This window comes from Crotalus tigris, unplaced genomic scaffold (genome assembly GCF_016545835.1).
Source record: "Crotalus tigris isolate CLP2741 ecotype Arizona unplaced genomic scaffold, ASM1654583v1 scf7180000022411.5474196:2289641, whole genome shotgun sequence".
NCBI classification, from domain to species: Eukaryota; Metazoa; Chordata; class Lepidosauria; order Squamata; family Viperidae; genus Crotalus; species Crotalus tigris.
Window position 1 is genome coordinate 498,532 of NW_024099112.1, and position 26,094 is coordinate 524,625.

Genomic DNA, 26,094 nt, shown 5'->3' on the forward strand with positions numbered 1-26,094 from the left:
AGGAATGTCTGGGGAAGATGGGAATAAGATAGATACAGATCTTTCCTGGCTACACTGGAATCTATCAAGACACTGAGAATGGAAGACATTTCACATGTGAGGATTGGCCAAAAGATTTACTACACTTTAACATTGCTATGTGTTGGTTGTCAATAATTAGGTTAAACTTGATTTGCTTATAATAAAATTTTCCAGTCTTTTAAAAGATTTAATATCATATCACATTACAATAATACAGTATATGATTGTTTTCTTTATGTTTATTAGTAATTACTGTCTGACGTATCTTCCTGTTTTAGCTATGTGGGTATTGTGATGATCAGAAAGTATATTAAAAGAGGAGAAAATAATTCACATGGTTCAGGTACAAGACTAAATCCATTAAAACTAAACCTCTAGAACCTTTTGCCAGGAAAGCCTGGCAAAAAAATCAGAAGTTCACTTCAGTCAGCAGCAGCTAACAACAGCTTATGGCTTTTAATAAAATATGTTAGAGAAGATGCCACCAGACATTTTCCGATTTTTTGATAACATACATCTAACACAGCTGTCCTCCTACAGAAAAACCTGGGAAATTCAAACTTCAAGTAACTAATCAAAAGCAGGCAAATGCCGCCACTTCAGGTGAGTTCCTAAAAGAAAGCAGTCCCACTCCATTAAGTTTTGTTCTTTTGCCTTCATTCAAGGAACAGATGCCTCAGTTAAGTAAAAAATATCCTCCAACCTGCAAAAGGATTGGAGAATTAGAAGGAAATCACCATCTAGAAAAAAATTGAACTAAATGAAAATTAGGCTTGGCTGAAAATAGTGTAACATGAATTAATGTGAGCTGTTTCCCTGTATCTTAATCTTATTTTGCACTGAGAATGTGTCTAGATATGGATTCACGTCTGGAGATTAGCTGTGAATTAAAGCCGGATTCATGAGATTTTACTTTCCTCCATTGTCCCAAATTCTCATTTAGATGCTTAACTTTGATCTACACAACCGTATCTTCTGAAATCAGTAGTCTCATTCTGATGGCAAATTTAGCTTACATTTCAGCCACTCCACTACCCACAGAAACGGCAAGAAAGCTGGAAGCAAAAGCATTTTTTCCAACTGTATTCCTCCCAAATTTTTACACAGAGTAATTTTCTCTGTAAAGAGAGAGGGGTGACAGTGGCCAAAAGTACTGTCTCCACATCCAGGATTGTGAAAGAGTGCAACAGTAGGGATTATGGGACAGGGGCTTGGAATCACTGATTCAGGAAGCTAGAAGGGTTTAGTTGTTTACCGTGATGGATTTTTTAAAACTGTTGCTAATGAGCTTGTCTTTTTGCCCAGTCTAGGGCTCCAAAGCAGCTTTCAACAATCATAGTCAGAAGGTTTCCACAGGCTGTAACAAGTGCCCACTGGGAGTTAGGTTCATTGTCCAAATAAAAGTGAAAATGACAAATAAGTATGGGGATTTGTACTCACGGGCAGCCCTGCCTGGAGGTTTCTCTCCTTCAAAAGTATCAGGTCAATCCCTTCCACATTTTTTCTCCTACCCCGCCGTCTTCTGATAGCAGCATCATCTCTTCGTAAGCTTCCATTGACAATCTGTCCTGTGACAGGATGAATTAGCCCTGCTTGAAGGATTCCAGACAAGTCCATACCAAGGGAGCCCTGAAGAGCATTCACTGCCCCTATCTTAGGTATATTTGTGCTCATGGAAAATGGAGTGCTGCTTCCTGAAGTTCCATCTGGCACTCTTGAGAGATCTACTGCATCCCGCCAGCCATTTAATACAGCTGAAGTATGGGAGTGGGATGCTACAAGCTGGTCAAGACTCCGGTGCTTGGTATCTCTCTCCATTTCAAATTCATATGATTGCCGGTGCTTCGATTCATCTTTGACAAAGGTGGGAGCCAGAAAAGTTTCCTATGGTTAAAACCAGAGCCAGAAAAGTCACTTTTTATGACTAGTGGTATACAGAATCTATAGCTACAGAATCTATAGCACCCCTTTACAAAAGGGTTGCTCCATGCCCGTAACAGTTAGAAAAGTTGACTTCTACTCCTCCATCATTGCCTCCTTTGCTGATAATATTGATAAAATTGTCTTGAAGAAAGCAACAATCTCTCCTAGAGTGGTAGTGTCACATTCAAATTTAATTTAAATTAAAAGCAGAATTAACATAGTCTTCATCTTATATTTTTCCCAGCATATTGAGGGAACTCTCATACAATTTTTTTCTACAAACATCAAAGAGATGCAACTTCCCACTAAGGAATTATATCACTAACTGGATATTTGGACCATTAAAAATAATCAATAACTAATGTGAATGAGGTCTCTTTGGGAGCCTACATTAATAGTCTTCATCGTCTGCCATATAACCTTGATACACCAAATATATCAGTACATAATAAAGTACAATGAAACAGAAAATATGCAATAGTTTTCTCTATAGAAACAGAAGTTTGAAATATGATACAAATAACTTTTAATAGAATGAATATCCAAGCTTACCTTTGGGAGCTGTGTAGCTAACACTCCATTGCTAAAACTGGATTCAGAGACTTCTGGTTCAGTATAGCCACTCCTATTGCAAGTACTGCTGACTAAGGCAGGAGTGGTCATCATATATGGTATGTCAAAAGTTTGACTGGAAGAAGGCCACTTTCCCTTTAAAATTGCATGACAGATGTTGTCAATACGGTTAATGATCACTCGATCCTGCCAAAGAATAGATATTCTTTGTTTACTTGTATATGTTGGCATAGTCTCATAATGCTTGGGAAAACTAAAGTTAGTGAACAAATTCAACTCAGGACTCCTTTACGAATAGGACGTTGAGAGATTGTTTGGGCTATGTATTTACTATTCTATTTATCAAGAATATTATCAGTCCCAGGCTTGGGAATGCAGACACAAAGTTACAAATACAGTACCTACCATATCAAGAACCTCTGCATTAAATCCCTAAAAGGCTGCACATTAAAAAAATTATGGGATTATTGGTTTAGATCTATGAAGTATGTCAACAAGATAGGTTTCCCCAACATGATACTCCCTGGAACTGCATTTTAGGAAGAGGGAATCAAGCTGGGAAGGCAAATTAAAGAAAAGATGGTAGATACTATGAAGGAAGGATTGCCACAGAATCTTACTGATTGAATGGCCAATGATGAAATGAGATAAACATCTCTATCTTTTTTAAAATATCTGCTTTTAAAAAAAATTTGAAAGAAAAATAGCCCAACCTTTATAAATATGTAAAACAATATTTATGTAAATATTGTTTTACATATTTTTGTAAAACATCTTTAACAAATATGTACATACATTCCCAAAGGAAAAAAGCTGTAAGCTTGACTTTTTGATCCCCTCCAAAGGATGACTTGCCATTAGAATCACACATACAAAACATTTTTACTTTCCACATTAAAACACAAAAATAGCTATAGAAAGTAACATTCATGTCTATCAAATACAGCATAATGTAAGTAGCATGACAGAAGAATGGTCATTTTACAGAAATTAATCTGAGCTACGTAGAAAACATTGTTAGTTTCTTATTAATTGGAAACTTCCTGTATGAAGTATAAAGAAAAAAAGCAATCTGAGAAGCTTCACCCTAGAGAGAGAGCCATTTTCTTCCACTCGTGTTAATTATATAGGCAGACAAGTAGGTTGGATGAGTCAGTCTCAATTGCTGATGAAATGATGTTCTACAAAGATTCTACTGTTAGAACAATCTATTCCTACAGTTTCTCAGAAAAGATATCCTGATGAAGTTACCATATAGTTTTCAACTCTCAGTTTTATTTATGTTAATTGCAGCAAGGCTATTGTATGCACAAAGATAGAAAACTACAGAAACACAAATAATGGCGAAATGGATTGTGAAGATGGCTGAGTTTGCAGAAATGGCTAAATTAATTACTTTGATTAAGAGAGGAACTTCAATTACTTTTTATAAAAGACTGGAAGCCCTTTATTGAGTTTTTGCTGAAAATAGGTAAATGAACTGCCGATTTTGGGATTTATTGATTAAATAAATGGGAAGAAAGAACTATAATATCATACCAATAAAATTAACATTAAAATCAGAATTTAGTATTTTTTTTAATTATAAAAATTTCAAAATATAAAAAATTCCAAGATAGAGAGTTAGCAGTTGTTAATATAACTGGGTACAGTCATTCCCTAATTGGACTACTGCAATGCGCTCTACATGGGGCTACCCTTGAAATGTATCTGGAAGCTTCAGCTAGTGCCAATGTGACTGTGTGAGCCACACTGGTTGCCCAAAGAAGGGTACATATAACACCTTTGCTGTGCAAACTGCATTGTTCAATTGCAGTTGCTTCTGGGTCCAATATAAGGTTAAGGCCATGTTATCTATGGGCATGTTAAACTGTAAATTACACTTTATTATTACAATGACTAGATTCATATGTTGCATCAGGTCCAAGCCAAGGTAAACCATTTTGTGAATAAATTAATGTCTGAGCTCCACCTTTTAAAATTCTACAAATATAGATTTTTTTTTTGCCTTTTCTAATTTTTTGAGACAATATGACCAGAGACTAAGTCCTCTTCTTTTTTGACAAATGAGAGAAAAAAGTAAACTGTGGTTTATTTTAATTAGCAGTGGTGAGTGAACCAAGTTATTGTGGTATCTGCAGCTTAGAATGATCTATGAATCCAGTCAACAGGACAACCCTGAGATGGCTGAAAACCCATTAAAATAAGTCCTCTTTTCTAATGAGACACTCCCCCCCCCGATTTATCTTCTTTTGAATATATTCCAAAAGACAAACCCAGCAAACAGTATAATTCCAGATACTGTTGATGTAAAAAAAAAATCTTGAGAAGACATGGGAAGTTGCTCTCAGTTCTCACTGACCATTGACCTTAATCCTTTATGTATGCATAGTGAAACTACAAAGTCACCTTGGGCCACTCCGAGAAAGAGTAGAGCGTCTTCTCCTGTAAAAGTTGAGCTATGGTAGGCGCCCGAACATCATGAAGTTCATCATTCTCTCCAGGAACAGCAAATGCGGAGCTCTTACTTTCATCTTCAGAAAACTTCTCAAAGCCATCTAGAGTAAAAACAAAACAAAACAGTAGATTAGTTAAAGGTTTGAAACTACTAAATTGATGACTTTCAACAAATGACTGAAATATACTTAGATGTCAATTGCAGTATTCGCTGTTTCAGAGCTTCCTTCACTCCTAAAATAGCACTTAGACTTATATACCACTTCATAGTGCTTTACAGCTCTGAGCGGTTTACAGAGTCGGCATATTGTCCCTACCAATCTGGGCCCTCATTTTACTGACCTTGGAAGGATGGAGGGCTGAGTCAAATGGCAGAAAAATGGCTAAATATGGACTAGAACTTGAAATATAAAATAGATTACAGTTCTGAAACATTCCTGAAAAAAATAAAATATTCATCACATTATTTACTGGACTTCTCAAATTTGACAACAGATTTCAGACACTGTAGCTAATAGCTAACTGAAAAACTAAGCATCAAACATTCAAACATCACACAGCAGAAAACATTCTGTATAGAAAAAAATTCCTCCCAGTCTATGTCAGAGACTGGTAGACAATTATAAGAATTACCTACTTCAGCCTGTTTCTGCCAAAGGGGCAATATGAGATAGAGCCAAAGGCACAACTATTATTATTAAACAACAATATATAAACTTGAATGCCACCCAATTTTCAACATCTCCAGGTGGCTCACAGCAATCAAAGAAATTACAGTAAAACCAATAAAACGTAAAAGAGAAAGATAAAAAATGACAAGCACAACAGACTAGATGGAATGAAGTGAGGGGGTCTCATTTTTCTTCATCAATATGTTGGGTGAAGACCCAGGTCTTCAAGGGGCAGAACTTGTTCCAGAGGACAGGTGCTGCTATAGAAAAGGTGTGTTTCCTGGGGTCCGAATAGATGACTGTTTAATTGAAGATACCCGGAGTATGCCAACTTTGCAGAATTAAACCAGTCAGGTAGAAGATATGGGAGATATGGACCTTAAAGGAACCAGGCTCTATATCATGTAGGGCTTTGTACTTACTTTTAATTCAGAAGGAAATGGCATATCTGTTAATTTTTTGTTGGATAAATAATTGCAAAGTCATTTTTCATATTTTTCCCAATTACATTTTTATCTTTGTTTGAATGATGATTAAAATATTGATATGGCTACAAATATTAAAAATGGAAAAACTTTATATGGGGTGTGCTTACTTTTTCATGATTGCTTTAAGTAATAACCTAAAGAGTTACAAGTCATTAGCACCGTTACATGGTTTTCTCATCCTTTTTTAAAATGGAGTAGAAAACTCCTTCTACTAGTCTCTATTTTTCTGTTTTAGATTATTTTAATTAACAATAAATGAGAAGTTGTCATGTCTCAAAGCGTAACCTGTAGCATCATCTTTATTGATACAAACATTTCTAGCCCAACATATTCCCATACTGAAAAATGTAAAGAACTGAAATATTTCTTCACAATAATGTACCTTGATTTTGACTGATTCCATCCCTCTTCTCTAGGTCTTGGTGCTCACACTCTTCTTCTCTCTTCATTTCACTCTCATAAAGAGGTTGAGCAATAGGACTATCTCTCTTCTCTTCAGTATCATCTCCCCAGAGGTCTCCTTCCATGCAAACTGGGTGTGACTTAAGGAGTTCCACTTGAATTGCTGAAGCCTGGGTTCTTGCAGAGTGGTGGTAGTGGTGGAGACAGGTCTGAATCTCCTGCAAGCCTGGGGTGTGCTCCTCAAGGCTTTCACATTCAGCTTGATCGTCCTCACCCATCCCAGGCTCACTATCACATTTGGATGCTGCCAGCTCACTTGAGACTGATTCAACTAGGACCTTATTCCTTTCCTCCATGAATGCATCCAGAGTGGTGAGAATACATGAATTGTGTTTCTGTTCCTCCTGTATGCTACATTTGGCTTCTCCGCTATCTTTCACAATGTCAGTTGCTGCTTCCAGATGATCTTCCTCTTCCTCTTCCTCCTCCTCCTCTTCCTCTTCACTAAGGCTTTGACTCTGCATTAATTTCTCCTCCAAACTCTTTTCCTGCAATAAGCCCATCAATCTCTTCTCAGGTTGTACTTTGATATCAAAATTATGAAGACTGGGACTATAGATCCCTATGCTCAGAACACTCTCCACACCATCTCTTTCAAATGGAACTGCTTTTGGGCTAATATACCGATTTTCCATATGCTGAAGGACATTACAGGTTTCCTGAGCAAAACTCTCAGAAGGCTTTGTCTCCTTCTCTGAAAGCTCCTGTCCTGTATTTTGACTTTCCAATTGATCACTGCCAAACTGCAAATGATCCAAGTAAGTGGATTCTCGTATGGTCTCAGCATCACAACTAGAGAGATCTTCATCCCCATCTGTTTTGCCCTCTGCCATTTTGGTAGCATTGCTGCTGATGTCTGTGCAGCTAGGGCTATCACGAGCAAAAGAACTATGTTCACTATTGCAGGCCTTTTCATCATACATTATGCACGACAAAGAATCAGGTAAAGAACTCTCATCGTAGTTAACAGAAATCATACTTCGGACCTTAGACATGAAATTTTCACAGCTGCCATCCTGAGAGTTGTTTTCTGCCTGCAAAAGATCATTCCCTGAGTTCATTAGCTTAGCACAGTTATCTATTTCTGCCTCTGCTAATGCCTGCTTTCTTTCTACTTGATTATACAAAGGCGAGTAATATAGTTTAGAATTTGCTTGGTGGTGACAGCACAAGTGTTCTTCTCCAAGGACCCCTGTCCTTTTATTCTGAGCATAATTTCTGTAGGCATCCAGAAACGATAACTGTGGATCATTCATTATATAATAGTCTGTGCGATTCAGCCCATGCTTAGCCGTACCAATTAGCAGATCCCGATCATGTTTGCCACATTCCCACCACACAGGGAGATATAGGCTTGGGCGGCAAAGTTTGAGCCTTTCATGTAACTGTGGACACCTCAACACTTGCTCACGGACCTTCCGTAAGAGTTCAATTCGATACAGCGTCTTTGCAGCACGTTCCTCTGTGATGGGTTCCACATAAATATTAGGATCTGTTGGACCTACAAAAATAGAATTGAAAGGAACAATAGATAAAATCAAAATATAGGGAGGGAGGGAGAGGGAGAGGGAGAGATGCTATAGCAGAATAGTTTTAAATTAAATCAAAGTGAAATAAGTTTTCTGTGTCAGGATATCTAATAATTGAAAATGACTCTGGTGTTCAAAGCTAATGCATAAGATGACAGTGAGGAAAAAATGTTCAGAAAAAGGAAGACAGCTTACAACCTGGGATAGCAGCTATGTGTATATTGGGGCCATTACATTCGCTAACCGAGACAAAGAGAGGACTACATCTGTTATGCATTATTTTGGAATGTGAAATTACTCAAGCCCCTATATATACATAAAAGCGTTCAGCTAATTGATAGTTATATCACTTTTCTAGGAGCACTATACCTGGAGATCTCCCCTTAATTTTATCTCCACAACAGCAGCCCTGTGAAGCAGGTTATACTGAGAAAAAGTGACCACTCCAGAGGTGAGTTTCCTTGACTGAGAGTGGGCCTGAACCTCTTTGGTCATTACAATGCCTTTCAGTGATAAATGTTCTACTTGGATTTCATAGCTTTCAATCTGAAGATGAAACTACACTGGAATCCTTGAAATGGATGGAAAACATCTTTACAGCAAAAAAAGAGAAACACTTTGAAGACTAAAGATACTCAGAAGCCATGATAATTATAAGGGTATAAAGAATGGAATGGAAGAAATCTTAAGCAGGAAACACTCAACAGCAACCCCTGAATGTTTCTTACTCACCATCATCTTTCCAGTGGGGCAACCGACAGACATTTTTACACATAGCAACAAAGTTATAGAAATATTTTTCTAAACTTTCATCAGTTTTCTTCTCCAAACGCGAAATGGATCGGAATTGAGTCCAATCAAAGACTTTCTTTTCTGGCTCATAAATGACCCCAAATGAGGAAACAGTACGATAGAAATCTGCTTGCTCTCTTCTGGTCCACCTGAAGAATGCATGAGGAATACAAATAAATATATCAAAACTGCATTTTCATCCCAATGATTTAATTATTATTACAGTATTTATTATATTTTTATACCATCACACTCCCAGAAATTCTTCCATGTTTGCAATTTGGAATTAATTTTGATTATGAAAGAACTCTGTGTTAAAAACAGCTCAGTACCAGCAATTATGAGGAATACAACCCTATCACAATCCGTAGGGCAGTTTCTCAGTATAATCCCAGGTTTATTAAAACCTAAATACTTTTGACTCATTTGTTTAATTGGATTTTTGCTATCTAGTTCTAAGATTAGTATGGGGATTAGAACGTGTTTTAGGTCATATTTATGCCGAAACATTGAAAATTCAAATGGGTTCACAAATATTAAGCATGACTGTAATCCTTGGACTTTCATTAGGTTTGAAGCTAAGAAAATGGGAAAGAATGCCATGCAACTGTTCAAGTGACTATTCTATGTTTGCAAGTTCAAAACTGGGAGAATGTTTACCAATACTTGCTGTGACATCACACTGATTACAACAAGCATATTTAGAATATATGTATTAAAACATGTGCAGCCTACACTGTTTTTTACATTATACCAGAATTTAAAGTCAAAATATGATTCTGCACATCTAATTGTACAGTAGTATCTGCATGACTACAATCAAAATGACAAGCCAGAGAATAGAGAACAGTTATTCAGAATGAGCAATATTCAAATAAGCTTAAGGCTGATTTTTACAGTTTTCTCTGTTACCTTTTCTGTATTTCATTGTTCATAGGGTCCATTTCATTGGCTCGTCTAATCATTTCCTCTTGGAGCCAATAGCCATGGTTACAAGGTCCAATAACATCAGGTCTAGACGGCAGTTCTTTGCGGTTGCAGCGCTGATAGATAGTGACAAGACGCCGAAGTCTGGCTGTGAGAGCAGATGACACAGGCCAGCTGAATTTGTCTGGGTCGGAGCCATCCTGGGCTTCAAACATCAGCAAGGTTATTAGTATTTAATATCACCTGAAGAATCCTTCCATTGACATTCTCTATTCATTTACCTATGTTGGAATATATAGCCTGATCCAGCATATTCATATGAATTCTGAATTACTCAATTAACCCAATTTCTTGAATTCACTTGACACACAGAACTATAACTAACTGGCTAAGTTGTCACGAGTTAAAATATGCTTCATTTATTTATGGCTGAGTATGTCTTGAAGGCAAAATCACTGTTTATACTAATCCTTAGTTCTGTAATTGTGAAAGGCATGCACATCTCTTTTTGAGTCCTTCAACGTTCAAACTTCCTTGACAATAAGTGTTCCATAATGGAGTCAATTGTCCAAAGAGGTGGTAAACTCTCCTTTGGTAGGTATGGTCCACTAGGGACTAGGCAGCCACCTCCTGTGGATGATTTCTCTTGGGGGTTAGATTTGATGTCCTAAAACAAATGTTCCATACAACTCTATGATTCCATTATTTTGTTTATTTTGCTCTATTCAGTCTCATATCTTTGATAATAATAGTAACAAAAACTGAAGGTACATGATAAAAAATGCACACAGATAGGCATGCTTAAATAGAATAAAACAAGCTTGTTATTAAATAGCAAACTACTTTGCAAACAATCTATTAACACAGGAGCTGAAGTCAGCTGTACACCACTTTCAAAGGTTTTCCCACATCATCTGTTCTAAGCTATTTTAAGTATTCAAAGGAAAGAGAAATGAAAGCATTTGAAGAAGCAGCTAACATTGCGAGAAAAATATCTCTAATATGTCTCCAATATTACTGATTTTTTCTATAATGATATTAGAATTATGTTTTCTATGGTGAATGTTTTATAAACTATAGTTACTAAAAAGGCTGACAAACTAATATTTGAGACAATTTTATTTCAAGGAATATTCATATGCACAGCCTCACCTGCCACATTGTCATCCTTCTTCTCAGGATCTGGTCCACAAGTATCAGAAATTTCCTATGAAAAGACAAACTATTATCAATAAAACGCAATTTAAATACTAGATCCTAGAACAAATTTGAATATGCAAAACAAGCAATTAAGTAGGGACTGATACATTATTTCATTTATAGATTAGAAATGCTTAGTAGGAAATCTGGGAAGTGCAATCATGACTCCTTTAAGGAATGCAGAGCTGAGAAAACTGGCTACACCTCTTAAAATACATAGGAAGAAATCCAATCTATATGGCTTGCATTACTGCATATATGGTAAAGGCACCATTACGAATCTGCCTGAAAACATTTTAACATCAATATGATCTAGAATACATATTGTTAAAGTTGCAGAACATCTTTAAAATAGAAAAGAAGGTAGAGTGAGAAATACATTTTCTGCCTTAGACTTACCTCCTGTTTGTCTACTCCAGCTAGTTTATCTGCACTACTCTCTTCTTTGTCTGTATTTCCTCTGAGGAAAAGAATCCAACAGGAAATTAATCAGTAGAAACTCTGCAAGTCAAAGTCATTGTGATAAAAGCTCTTCAAATGCAAATATCACGGAGGCAATAACAGCATTGGCTCTTTTTGCTTCTCATATGCATATACATCTGCTTTATATAGAAATTTGCGTAACGTGTATACAGCACAGCACTCATTCCACCCAATGTTTTTGCAGTCTTAATGTGACAGCAACACTAACAATTGTTCCTCTTTAATGTTCAAAGATTATGACTCTACATGTGTATGCAAAGCTCTAAGTAAATAGATGGAAAAACAGGAAAAATGATGTAAAGGAAATTTTACTATAACTGACTTCCAATAGTATTTCAAGGGTTGCTTTTTTGTCAGAGGATTGAAAAAATGAAATACTGTATACTTAACAATACCTTAAACATATTACTAGTGCAATTAGATATACATATGCAACACATGTCAAAATTTGAATCAGTACGAATTATCTATGAAAAGATCACTGGTGATGGTGGCAACTACAGCCAGATAGGAAAAATAAAGCACTGAGAAGATTGATGGGTCCAAGCCATTGGGTGCGGAGTGGGAGCACACTAATCTTGCTTGACTTGTGCCAAAGGACTTGCCTAGATTTAGTTTCACTTCAAACTCAGAACAACCAAACTGTTCCAGGTTCTTGTGCTGATGAACCACAGACTACCCAAAAGGGTTTGGCAGAACTTTTGAAACACAGTGTGGTTGTCTTGGATTCAAGATAAAACATTTTCTGTTTTGTATGTGCCCTTGTGCACTAACTGCTTTAGTACACACTCACAGGCAATTCTATTCCTGTGACAGTTCTGCCTGCCCAATCTGACTTACCGTTCTGGAGCATCCTGTACTCCATCAGTGACATTCTGCTCTGCACACAATAGTTTCTCATCTGGCATGCCCACTTTCTCAAGAAAGTACAGAGCTGGGTCAGCTCGCATTGCATTGTACCGTTCATAACCTAATAAAATAATTAAAACAGTTCAATATTATCCAAAGAACAACTTAAAGCCATATCACTATTCCCTTAGCAACCACATAAACAGCAAGTAACAGCAGAATGGCTAGTCCCTTTATAGGACTCAGTGCCATTTCTGATTGTATATGTGAATCTCAAAAACCTTAAGAAAATCGAAGAGGATTTCAAATATGAAGTGTTTAGCATAATTCAGCCATGTATGACCAGACAATATATAAAATATTGTATTTCAAAATATTTTTGAGATGCAGAGATATCTAGAGCTAGTTCTTGGTTAGCATCAGTAATTGGGACTGGGATTTCCATCCGAAACATGTGGTCATAAAGCACAAATTCAAGTGAATGTCAAGTGACCACGTCACTTAGTAGTTTTGGTTGCCATTATTCACTGAATCTCATCGCTGTTCATTAGACAAAGATCCAATCCAATCCATTCCAGAGTTGGCTCCTCCCAGTCCTGAGCCTCAGTGAGAAAACTGATTGCTTCCTCTTGAATTCCCCGCCCCACCTATGTCCCTTTTGCTAACCACATACCCATGGCCATCACCTGTTCCCAATACCCAGATCTGCCCGCCACCATACTGTCAACTCATACACCACTGCTGCACCAGCTGGGACCTTCTTTAGCCCTGGTGCAGCTGGGGCTCCTCTTGCACCCCATCCAGGGTCTCCATTTACGCCACACCCAGGAACTCCATTTGCACACCAGCCAGGGCCTACATTCATACCCCTCCTGGGCCTTCATTCACAAAAGAAGCCTGGTATGTGAAAGAAGGCCTAGCTACAAGAGTCCTTGTTTTGCACCAGCGTTGAATGAAGGCAGTGGTGGGATTCAAATATGTGAACAACTGGTTCTCTGTGTGGATGGCGCTTCCGGAAGTCCATTCTGGACCTGGGCAACAAAAAATTAGCTACCGGTTCTGCCAAAGTGGTGCGAACCAGCTGAATCCCACCACTGAATGAAGGCCTTGATGGTGCAGCATAAAAGAAAGACCCAAGTAGAAGGAAAAAGGTAGCATGAAAGCAAGCAGTGCGAAAGAAGGCCCTGGACAGTATAGTACTGCTTTGCCAGTGGGCCTAGTGGTAATAGGCAGAGCCAGGTGGCATGGCAATTGGCAGCAGCAGGTAAGCAAGGGGCCAAAAAAAGGCACTCATAAATGGGAGGGAGAATTTGGCCCAAATTTTGTTCAAGTGACCACAAAGGGGCTGCAACAGGCAGAACAGCCACTCATTAGTCCCAGTCATTAGTTCAGCACCATCATAATTTTAAATGGTTGCTGAACAAATGGACATTAAATGAGGACTACTTGTACTTAAATTAAATTACAATCCAGTGCAGTAATGAAATATTTCCTCCAAAGCATTTTATACAAGAGGAATGTCTACGAAAGGTCAATCCCACATAAAAGGAAATACCATGTTTAAAAACTCCAATGAGGAGGGATTTATCTGCATCAGCATTCCACCAGTCCACAGGAATCTCCACATAGTCAATGTCCGGCAGCAAGACATCTAAATCTCTGCAAAGAACAAAGCATATTTCAACAATCATATACAGGTCTGGGCATATGTTTAAATTACTTTTGTAAAAGGTTTACCTTAAAGAATGTTAAGAAAGGAATTGATGAAACTCTGGGTAAAAGAATGATATGAAACTACTGTAAAAATTTCTACAGTATTACCAGCTCTGATAATTATTTATTAATCTAGCACTTGGCTTCTAAAGTCTATTTTAAAGTCTGGGTATTTTTGTAAGCACACTCAAAATGGACAATACGGCATCATTTCAAATTAGATTCTAAAAGGTGCTTCAGAGCACATCTACTTACAACTCTTTAAAATAGCGATAACTCTTCTCATTGATGTCAACTGCAAAATTTGGGGAGAAGCCACAGATGTTTTAAAGAACTGCACAGAATTATCATACTTGAGGAATTATACTTGAGGAATCATCTCACCCCTATGAGACAGGCCACCCCACCTATGCCGGCAGAGAAGGCATGCTGCGGATCCCATCAGTCAAGAAACTCTGTCTGAGGGGGATCAGGAGAAAAGCCTAGTCTGCTGCAGCTCCAGCCCTTTCGAACATCTTGCCCCCTTAAGTGAGATTGACTCCCACTCTCTTGACCTTTCAAAAAAATCAGAAGACTCTGCCAGTTGGCTTGAAACCCCAATGGGAGAATATCACATTAGAGGTGGTTGATCAATTAATAGCAACTCCTCCCTTGCTCCCCCTACATTCTACTCCTTTCCTCTACATCTTTTAGTTTTAAGTTAAAATTTATATTTTATTATAATTGTATTGTGATTTTACACATTTGTCTATATATATTTATGGTTTTATTTTGATGTTGTAAGCCACCCAGAGTCGCTTTGCAACAAATGGGTGGCAAACAAATTTAATAAATAAAATAATAAATAAGTAAAATAAATATCTGTGAACCCACTTATTTCAGAGAGGTTGCTTTAGTTGATGGTGGTGGGTTTTTTAATAAAAACTGATGGGGTTAATATATTGATACTAACTTTTTTCCTCTAGTAGCATTCTACCAGTCATATTGCAATCAACAGAATTTCAGGACTTTTTCATATACCAATCTGGTGTGTTTACCTAAAGCTACATTATGAAAGAGGCAGCTCTCACTCATAAGAAAATCAATAGATGTAAATCAGATTTGTTTATATTTGGTTCAGTTAACTTTTTTGTTATAATATTGGAATGCTTTGGTAATAGATAAAATTAAATTAATACTGTTCATTACAGTACTACTGTAGTATTTTTTGCAAATTTCAGGGCAGTACTACTTCCAAGGTAATTTTGTTCAGTATTATTTGCTCTGCTAAAAAAGACTGGATTCATATGTCATGCTATATTTTAATGTGGTTTGTTTGGTTTTGACTTGTTATCTGAACCCATCACTGTGGTTGGAAATCATTATTTAACACTTAGTAATGTCTGTACCCAAAACATCACAATTAAATAATTACAACTTATACAATATATGAACTGAGACAAACTCTATAGACTGCATGCATGTAGTCTGTTCTTAACTCTATGTGTATGTACTCATTCATTCATTCATTTTCTTTTAAGATGTTTACAATATGAATATATATGCATTCAGAGTCCTATAATCCCCTGCTAAGTGTAAAACTTACGCACGTGCAAGAATGCAATCCAAGCACATGCTGTCTATACTTCCAATATTGTGACTATAACACAACAGATTATAAAACAAAACTCCAGAAGGCTAATGTAACATACTTGGCAGGGGTTCCTTCAAAAGCTTTATCAGCTGCCTCCCCCAGCACTTCAGCTTTCAAGTAATAGAGCATCCGTACTCTCAACAGCACTCTGCCAAAAGAAAAAGCAGACCAGAAGGTAACTTAGACAGTAAATCTGAGTTTCAACATGGTTTCCAGATCCATTTTAAGTTTACAGGATGTATTTAGCCTTGTTTGTTGGCAATGGGAACTGCTATTATGCCATTCAAAGTTGGCACTGTGGGACCAAATGCCATTCTTCTAGAAAATAAGCTCTCAAAAGCTGATATTGGTGAATAAGAAGTAATGAGTAAGAGATAGCTCACTTGTACATGAAATTCATTACCATACAAATCCAACTGATTGCAAGATTACTGGGCAGTGTTAAATAATAGGCAAGTAAGTAAACCAGCCAAAATCAGTAGATAATCTAAAAAAGGCTATTCCACTTAATATGTGTGAATAAAAAGATTTTAAAAATATACATGAGATAAGGAAATGATAAGGAATTAGATGCTATAAGCAATGAAATAAAGAATAATATGATCCAGAAAGCCTATAAAAAAGGATGGTGCTTATTAACATCTCTTATCGCTTAGTGCCCCCCCACTTGCTCCATGAGGGGCAATTTATAGTACTTACATCAGTTGTTAAGATGCAAGTACTTAATGGCAACATTTGTGTGACATCATTCTTTCTATGTCATTATTTTAGCATCACTGTGGTTTGCTGCAGATATCACTGCAACTTAATTATATTTGGGAAATAGGAGATTCATATCATGTCTTCTGCATACGGGAGAAGTTCCTAGATTTTTCAAATGGCAAAATGGCTCAAAAAGCATCATAAAAACCTTAGAAATATCCACAAGGGTCTCACAATATTTGTTCCATGTAAACATGCCTTTTAATTATTAGAGAAACAGAGAAAAGAGTAATTTTTAAATTGGAGATGGGGATAGGAAAGCCCTGCCCCAAACCTGAACCAATCTGTTTTGGTCATAAATGCATGGATTGTTTCCCTAGTCCCATATGTTTTGGAAAAGAACATGTGTGAAAAACAGCAATATCAATGAAACATTTTGCTTTCTACTCTCTAGAGCTTGTTAGCCATTTTCCATGGATCTATCTCATGGAATACATTTTAAATACAAGCACAAATTCATGAGCCACTTATAAGTTTTAATCCTGGCTCAGAATTTAGAACTGAAAATCAGATAAGTGTTCCAGAAGTATGACAGCAGTGCCTTAATGCTTTCATTTGCTCACTTATTGCAGTGTTGTTTCAGATGTTTTTTGTAGCTATCATCATGTAGGATGATTTCAGGATTGCAAGTAGTAAGCCAGTCTGCATTCTTAATCTCAGGTAGCAGCATTTGATTCTTGGTTTTCTTCCCCTTCCTTCCTCTTGGCACTGGAGCTGATAATCCTGCAATAGGCAAGGGAAAGCATATGAGCAGCACTGCTGAATCAGGATGTGACTATATAATAGAAAATCAAAACAGAAAAAATAGTTCAGATGTAAATGGAACGGGCAGAGCACAAAGAAAACACATTTTTCCCTTCATTGTCCATCCCAGACGTCTAATTATTCAAACAGAACTTGGGATTGGAAAAATATACCATTCTTGCCCACATCTCGTAGTTGGAGTGGCATATAAGTATAGCAAAGTTCCTAGGTTACTTGTATACCACACATTATACAGTTAGTTTCCAAAAAGTTAATTTAGTATCACAAAGATTGATCAGAATTTCTCTTTGCTAACTTCAAATTATGAACACATAGTTCATCAGAAAGACAAGGAATATAAAATAAAATAAAAATGATTGCAGAAAAACTGCATTAAACTGTACTGCTTTATTTATCAGTAATTATATGCTTGTAAACACATATATACAGTACCTCCCTGCCCCCACTCATATTGAATTCAGACACAGATTCTCCAAGGATTTCATTGACAGAATCCTTTTACTTTAGCAACAATATTTACTCAGACTTCTATGCTGCTCCAATCAGAAAATTAAAAACAATACAAGGAAAGCCAAAAGTAATCAAAAGCAATCATTACCCCACTCTCAAATCAATCAACAGTTCCAATCAAGATCCTTAGAGGCAGAATCTTCCTTTCATTCTGCCCCCAAATGACTTCTTGGAGAGCCAGGTCTTAACTGCTTTATGGAAACTTAATCGGGAAGGATCTGACCTTATGTTGGGAAAAGGCTGTTTCAGAGGATGGGAAATCTTGACCACAGAGTCCATCATGGCCATATTCCTTCAGAGGCAGGATCAATTTACTTTTTCTTCCCAATCTCACTGGATGGGCAGATTCCACCTGGAGCAGGCAGTCTCAGAAATACCTAGGCCTCAAGCCATATAGAACATTAAAGGCAACAACTACCAACTTGAATTGTATTGGCTGCTAACTGGCAGCCAATCAACTCCTATAGTAGAGGTGTCACAAAAGGAAACCTAAGATTCCCCAAATTACATTTTGAATCGGTTTCCATTTGCAATTGGGCAGACTCACGTCCAGTTAGTTGCAATAGTCCACATATGAAATGATAAGGGCATGACTGATTATCAGTAAAGCCCCCCTTTCTAGGAATAGTCAAAACTGGTGCACAAAATATAATTGTTTAAAGGCCCTCCTGGCCAAAGTCTCTACTTGCTACTCTAAGCAGGCAATGTGAGTCAAAGAGGTCCACAGACTGCAAACCAGTTCTGTCAAGAGAAATGCACCCCTGACCATAGCAAGAGATTAATTTTCTCCAGACTGATGTATGAAATTATACTATAGTTATTATATTATGGTTCAGCCTAAGCCTGTTTCTCCCTGGCCAAATTGTGACAGGCTAGGTACTGGAACAAAATCTCCATTGCTATCTCCTGCACAGCCAAGGGTGGGGGTATATAACTGAGTATCATCAGCATACCATGTTGACAAATGACTTCCCTCAATGGCTTTAGGTAAATGTTAAACCTATGCGGGGGGGGGGAGGGGGGAAGGAATAACCAAGCCCTGTGGCACCCCATAATGTAGCTCCAATGGCTTGATCTCTCCTCCCCAACCAACTGGAACTGAGAGTTTAAAATGGAAGAGAACTACTGTAAAAAATGTCTCCTCTCCTAATCATCACAGGTATTCCAGAAAGGTACTGTTTCTTTGACTGATTTCTTAGGCCATAAAGTTGCCAACAACTCAGCAGCATATAAAGAATTACAAACAACAGCAATAAAAAATGATTGCACTATGGAGGAGAATAGAGAAACCATAGTATAGTTCAGGGGTGTCAAACTTGCAATGTCACGTGACGTGTTGTGATGTATTGCGACTTTTTTGCCATTGCCGGCAATGGGGTGGGCACGGTTTTGCTATGGTGCATCCAGCTGGGGGGGGGCAGTTTGACACCCCTGCTATAGTTGTATTGATCAAAAAGGAACATGCTTATCCTGCCTAAACTTACAGAAAAGGCAGAAACAACTGGAGAATGCAGTCCCATAGATGTCCAGGCTCTGTACCATGTAAGGCTATATAGATGACCATCAGCAGCTTGAATTGGAATCCAAACCCACCTTTATTAACCAAATCAAACTAGAAGTGTTACATGTGTACATTGAGGTGTGCCACAGCTACTTGAATAGCCTCATTCAGGATCAGCTATATCTACCAAATGGTCTTCAAGGTCAGATACATATTGCACAATTAATGGTTTTGAAGCAAATGTGTTTCAGTGCCCAAGCACTGTTATAGACGCCTTTGGATCCTCTGAGGCAAAATACTGCAGAACAAAAACATAGATTTTCCTTTTAAATCTTCTAATCTAAATGAATAGCAACCTCCCTCTTGAGTCAAGAGATAGTTGCAAAGAGAACCAAAGGGATCTAGAAGGCCCCACCTTATTGTAGTCATTAATAAATGATACCTAAATTATTCATATTCAGTTTCTAAGATCTGTAATGTAACTGCTTTCTTCTTGTCATCAACCTAATTAATTAGACTCTGTGAGAATTGGGCTTTCTTGGCTGTGAGCCACTGATAGGGATTTGAGCACCCAAATTAAAACCTCTCTCCCCTCTGTACCATACTAAAATACAACATTGATTTTCAATTGGCTAAATAGTCTACTTTTCATGTCAATGTACAAGGAAAAATATAATTATATAACCATATCAGCTCCTGAAATACTCCCCACATTATTCTATATTGCTCCTATTACAAATATAGTTGCAAGTAATATAGGAGGAAATAAACATTATAAATAAAACAAAAATAACTATCAATATATTAAGCCAAGGGGGGGGAGGGAAATCAAGGAATTCTTCTCCAAAAAAACAATTAACCTCCAGATTACAGAATATGAAGCCAAATTCCCCAAATAGCCTGGAAATATGAATGTCAGAATTATGCATGTGTTACAAAGTCACCATCAAACAGAAATGAGCAGAGGAAACAAACAAAAACCAATTGTTAGCCTACATTCAGTCCATCACAGGGCCTGATATTGATTTCAGAATTCTATATCCTTCTTGATATCAACAGAAGAAAGCAATGCTATTTCCTAAACCATTTCTACTAGTTCAGGAATAGGAAGAAATAGAAAACAATATTGATTTGGGGATTTCATACTAAGCATACACTCTGAATAGTGGTTAAGGTACCATAAGAAAAAGAGGAAAGGAATTACAATAACTGATCTAAAATCACTCTTAAAATTCCATCTGGTATACACATCTGTATGTTACTAATAAAATTCTATCAACCCACAGAGTAATGTTATAGAACAGTCAGATTGCTGGAATAGAATGGGATGACCTAGTCTTATCTTCAGGCATGGATAATCACTGGGCGACCTTCAAAGATAGTATTTCTCACCCCAGCCCATCAAACAGAACTGTTATGGGAATAAAACATTGGGAAATTATCATGAAAGTAGGCTTGAGTTCCTAGAGAAAAAAACATGATATAAATCTAACAAGCTGTGAATAAAAATAAAAAAATGAAAAAATATCTCTGAGTGCTTCAGGATGATATGTTTATTGTGTAATCATTCTACTTCATTGTCTGAATTTTATGGGGAGTTCAGGTATTATAATCATTTGTAACCTTCCTGCTTTTACCTCTTTTCATCTTTCTTCCATTTCCTACCTTACTATATAAAATTATTTAAAGTGTTTAGTATAGAACAGGCATCAAATTCCCTGTGATGGTATAAGAAGCCTGAACATATCTGTTGTTGCAGATAAATGTCAAACGTAATAATAAATGTTAAAAAAGTAAATACAGAAAGTACATTTTGAACTTTATTAAGAAGCATTTTAATAGTTCAGCTTGAAAAAAATTATTAGATGGACAAGTTCAAGATTAACAAAATCTGAAATTCTCTGATTAAAAAATATTCTCCAATTGAAAAAGTCTCATCTTTCAGAAAAGTATCATTCACTAATGAGATTAATCAATTTTTATTATTTTTTTTGGTAGCTTAAAGAAATAAGCTTAGAACACAACAAAATTCATTTCTGATACCTGAATGGTTCTGTAGGGCTTGGTTCTGCCCATCCTTTGTTGGCGTGATCAAATCCCAAATAAAACTCTTAATCTTCTCATCTCCCTTATAATGTCTAACACAGTAGACCAGCAGTGCTCGGCATATCATCTCCATATCCTTTTCATTAAGATGCCATTTAAACCGGCCATGGGTCAGAATATCTTTCCAACGTCCCCAGCTTGAGAAAAACAAATGCACAGCATACAAAAACTATCAGAATTTCTGTATAATGTTCATAAATTCTCATTAGTTTATCACTACAAGACTGAAAAAATAGAAGAGAGAAATTAGGGGAAAAAATTAGCAGGAAATGGTGAAAGAGGCAGCAATGGAGCTTAAGGGATCTCTGTTTACCATAAAAAAAAAACTATTGCTCCATGAATTTTAATGTATAGCAATAGAAGAGAATGAGTAGTAGAATTTTAGGAATTGAATGTTACCCTGATTTCAACATTCCAAATATTACTAAATTTTTAATAGAACTGCAACAATCCTTGTATATAATACAGAATAGAACATTCGAGAGATTTAACAAAGAAACACACCCAAATATAAGCAGATTTTTCTCCACACGAAAACATTCAGCCCTTAAATACCGACGTGTTTTTTCATTGAGACGCCGTGAACGTGTAGGTCGCTCATCAGAGTCACTGTCCAGCTCTGAGAACTCCATCAGCTCATCTTCCTCAAAGGAGTTGTAGTGTTTGGTTTGCCTACGGACCCGGGGCCTGTCAATCACCAGGCTCTCCTAAGGGGGAGGGAGTTAACAAAAAAAATACATATAATTCTTGTATGCCAATTCTTGCCAAACCGTTCAGCATGCTTAGCTACACATTTTGTTTTTTATACTATTGGTTAATACATTGATCTAAAATATGACTGAACATTCAAATTTTACGTTATAATGTTTGTAAGTTTTCAAAAAATTTTCTTTATCTCAAGGTATGTGTTGTTTTAATAGTGTTATGTTATAAAAATAGTTTTTAAACTGTTTATGATATAAATTAAATAGCTTTGCTGAGTTTGGAAAATAAAAGATTTGTTTATTGTCATTCAAACCTGACCTGACTTTGAAATGTGTGGTATATTTTTTTTACAGCTATTATAAAGAAGCACGATAGCAATGCTTAAAATTGCTTATACAGATACTAATCAACCTAAAATTTGCATCCACATAAGGATCATCAGGAGAAAAGGCTGAAAGCGATACCAACAAGCTGAAAATTAGATTCTGCGGCATCAGTTTGATTACTTTTTTAAAAAGAAAAAAACAATAATATCTCTTTTATTATAAACATTTAAATTTAACAGCTGGAATGAAAATAAATTGGCAAATATAGTTACAACACTTTGCCACATACACACACACACACACACACACACACACAGAGAGAGAGAGAGAGAGACTATGTTTTTGACCTCCCTGTTAAACAATCGCACTGATTTTTAATTATTTCTAACCACAGTCATGTGAATCTTAATGTTGTTAAAAGCAACATTTGGGGGGAAGGAGCCTTTGTGATCTGTTGCTTAGCAATCTTCCTTGTGCTTCTAAGCTCCCTTTCGCCTTTCCAGCTGGAGCTTTACAAGGTAGGACCCCAAGGGTTTACTGACATCACTTCTGCCAGAGGAAGTTAGCATTGAGAAAACCAGCTGTTTAACTGAAGAAATAAACAAAATGATTGGGCACAAAGAGAAAGCATTTATAGTATTTTATTTTTGTAGATATATGAAGAGTTAAGATCCTCTCCACAAAATATTGTATCCATGTTTTTTTATATTCTATGCTCCTAGTTTAAAAAAGGTTGGTTCTCATGGCTGGAATAATCTGATATACCAGACACCCACTGTCATTCAAAGGGACTCTTGTATTTTAGCTCTGGAAAGGAAGTAGGTGGTAGATTTTCCCCTTTAATACAGTAGCTTTCTGTTTCTAAACAAGCTTCAAAAGAAATAAAAGATATAAAAGTAGACATTCTGGGAATAAATCAGTCTTACTTCTGGCACTGTGTAGAGTAAAAGAACAATGCTGAGGTCTTAAGTTGAAACAAATTACACATAGCCCTTGACTTACAACCATTCGTTTAGTGACCATTCAAAATTACAATTGCAGCGAGAAAAGTGACTTATGACCGTTTTTCACACGTATAACCATTGCAACATCCCCATGATCACATGATCAAAATTCAGGCATTTGGCAGCTGGCTCATATTTATGACGGTTGCAATGTCCTGGGGTCATGTAATCACCTTTTGCAACTTTCTGACAAGCAAAGTCAATGAGGAAGTCAGATTCACTTAACAACCATGTTATTAATTTAACAACTGCAGTGAATCACTTAACAACTGTGTTAAGAGCTTTTGTAAAATAGGTCAAAATTTACTTAACAACTGTCTTGCTTAGCAACAGAAATTTTGGCTCAGTTGTGGTCATAAGTCGAGGATTATCTATATACTGCTATCAGAGAAAGATAATGCAAAGCTACTGGATCACTAGGATCCAAAGACTAAAATACTCATTTTTTCCAAGCTGATTGCAAATGGAGAAACCAGTAGTGATCCATTCATTTGCTACCTGTCAGGCATGAACAAGATCCACACGTGAAGAGTTCAATTAGCTGTTTTATTGCTCAAGCCTATACACAGAAATCTCCTCAGACTGATGATTTGCAACTGGATTAGACCAAATTAGGTTCAACAGCATTCAAGGGAGAGTCAGATTTCACTTTCTTGTGCCCATGTCGGAGTTTCAGACTAATTTCTTACTTGACTCCTTCCCGGACTCCACTCGTCCCTCTCTGACATTACCAGTATGTTTATTTTAGATATATAAAATCCTAATTCAATGTGATCTTTCTATTTTCAAATAAAATTTTAAAAAAGACATTAAAAGATGTTCATTCAACTAAAGCATGTTTTAAGATGTTTCACAAAATACAGAAACTTAAATTTCTGTCTGGTCCTTGTTGTAAGCATGGGAATATGGTGGTTTATTTTTTTAACTAAATTTTGCAAAAAGGAAAAAAACAAACTTAATTTCATATGCCAAAATTTTACATTTTCACAATATCCCTTGATTTGCTGTCATAGCATTGGGTATCTAAATTGCTACATGTAGAAGATGCGGATAAATTGCATTTTATGTGTTCAATTTAGAAACAGAGTTACAATTTTAAATAGTATTGAATGATCAGCTCTTAAATACAACTCAGCATCATTCAAAATGTTAATACCAAATTCAATCACTGTCTTTTCTTTTGCTATCCATCTTGAGGCAGTTACGTTTACTTTCATTTTAAAATGTTTTTTTCTGCTGATTTTAAGTAAAAACACTCTTAATTTATTTTGAATGATTTTATGCAGGTAGATTGAGGGAGTATAGTGTTAGATATTTTACATTCAGTTATGATAGGATACTGTGTAACTATAATCCTAAACAGAATGGCTTTGACCCAGCACCAATAGGATTTTATAATTCTTATTATAGAATTTTTAACAAGATGAAAATAATACAATTGTTAGAAAAAAATAAAGAAAAATAGCTAATTAATAAGAAAGAAATTAGGAAAAATAAATTATAAAGATTATAAAGAAGTGGCTTCTGGTTTTCTTAGCTTTGCCCTCTCAAAGATCACATCATAATTTCCTTCTTTTCATAACCTATCCTTTCGTCAATCCCATAAATCAAAAGTTCATTTTTTTCTTTCTTCAGAAAAAAGTCCATAATGGATTTCTAGTTGCTAATAAACATAGTCACTGTCGTTTTCTTAATCAGACAAGTCAATTTAGCCACATCTACTAATTCTGCCATTTTCACCAACTATTACGGGTATTTCAGAATCTTCCCATTTTTGTGCTTGTATTGGTTGTCAGATAGCAGTAGCAATAGCACTTAGACTTATATGCTGCTTTATAGTGCTTTACAGCATTCTCTAAGCAGTTTACAGAGCCAGCAGCGTATTGCCCCCAACAATCTGGGTCCTCATTTTATTAACCTCAGAAGGGTGGAAGGCTGAGTCAACCTTAAACTGGTGAGGATCGAACTCCTGGCAGTGAGCAGAATTAGCCTGCAATATGCATTTTAACCACTGCACCATCACAGTTCCTAAATACCATGGCTCCATATAATAAAATTAATGTTCCATAATGTTTTCCTATTGTCCAGCTATTAATATCCTACTTTGTGCATCAAAAGACGTTTATGTCAACTACTTGAGCTAAAAACTCAGTATCAGTATTTACAAAGCAGATTTAGGATACAGATGGAAAAATCAAGACTTCCTGTAGAAGTTATCTACACATACTCTGCATTCATCGCATATACTATTAGTGCCCCAAAACCTCAGTAAAACCTTTAATCCTAGCCATGTAATTAGGGGAATCTTTTGCAATCAGCTCTGAGAATATGTAAATTTGGAAACACAACATATTTTAAGTTTTCAGAATAAATACATCATAATTACCTTTTCATCCTTTGCATCAGTATCCAGTTCAGCTATTTTTGCCCATTTCTGCCAGAAGTTGGGATCATCTAATGAAATGTCAGTTCTGTTTCCTGAAGCAACAAAGCTGGCCTGGGAGTAAAATGCAAATTAATAGATTGTAACTGACAGAATAATAGAAAAAATTCTCCATAAGCTCTATATGTCAAGCCAACTGTCATATTTAAAAAAACTGTCCAAGAGAATTTGCTAGAACCTGTTGCCCTCCAAATATTATCAGACTGCAATTCCCATTACCTCTGATCATTTGCACAATAGGTTGAGGCAAA

At 36.5% G+C, this 26,094-nt stretch overlaps 1 protein-coding gene across 3 annotated transcripts in view; it reads right to left on the reverse strand.

The window, feature by feature from the left end:
- CHD6 (chromodomain helicase DNA binding protein 6) overlaps positions 1-26,094 on the reverse strand; it is a 144,096-nt gene that overhangs the window by 9,884 nt on the left and 108,118 nt on the right. For 2 of the 3 annotated variants that reach the window (XM_039319138.1, XM_039319137.1), the window contains exons 22-36: positions 25,787-25,897; positions 21,870-22,072; positions 21,303-21,502; positions 17,047-17,206; positions 15,780-15,869; positions 13,931-14,034; positions 12,367-12,496; positions 11,443-11,503; positions 10,996-11,050; positions 9,829-10,048; positions 8,857-9,065; positions 6,516-8,096; positions 4,927-5,075; positions 2,497-2,703; positions 1,462-1,905 (exon numbers count right to left, since the gene is read on the reverse strand). In XM_039319138.1, coding sequence (XP_039175072.1) covers positions 1,462-1,905; positions 2,497-2,703; positions 4,927-5,075; positions 6,516-8,096; positions 8,857-9,065; positions 9,829-10,048; positions 10,996-11,050; positions 11,443-11,503; positions 12,367-12,496; positions 13,931-14,034; positions 15,780-15,869; positions 17,047-17,206; positions 21,303-21,502; positions 21,870-22,072; positions 25,787-25,897 — 3,924 coding nt within the window. Of the gene's footprint in view, positions 1-1,461; positions 1,906-2,496; positions 2,704-4,926; positions 5,076-5,316; positions 5,412-6,515; positions 8,097-8,856; positions 9,066-9,828; positions 10,049-10,995; positions 11,051-11,442; positions 11,504-12,366; positions 12,497-13,930; positions 14,035-15,779; positions 15,870-17,046; positions 17,207-21,302; positions 21,503-21,869; positions 22,073-25,786; positions 25,898-26,094 lie in introns of those variants that run through there. The other variant, XR_005553654.1, reaches the window with a different exon arrangement.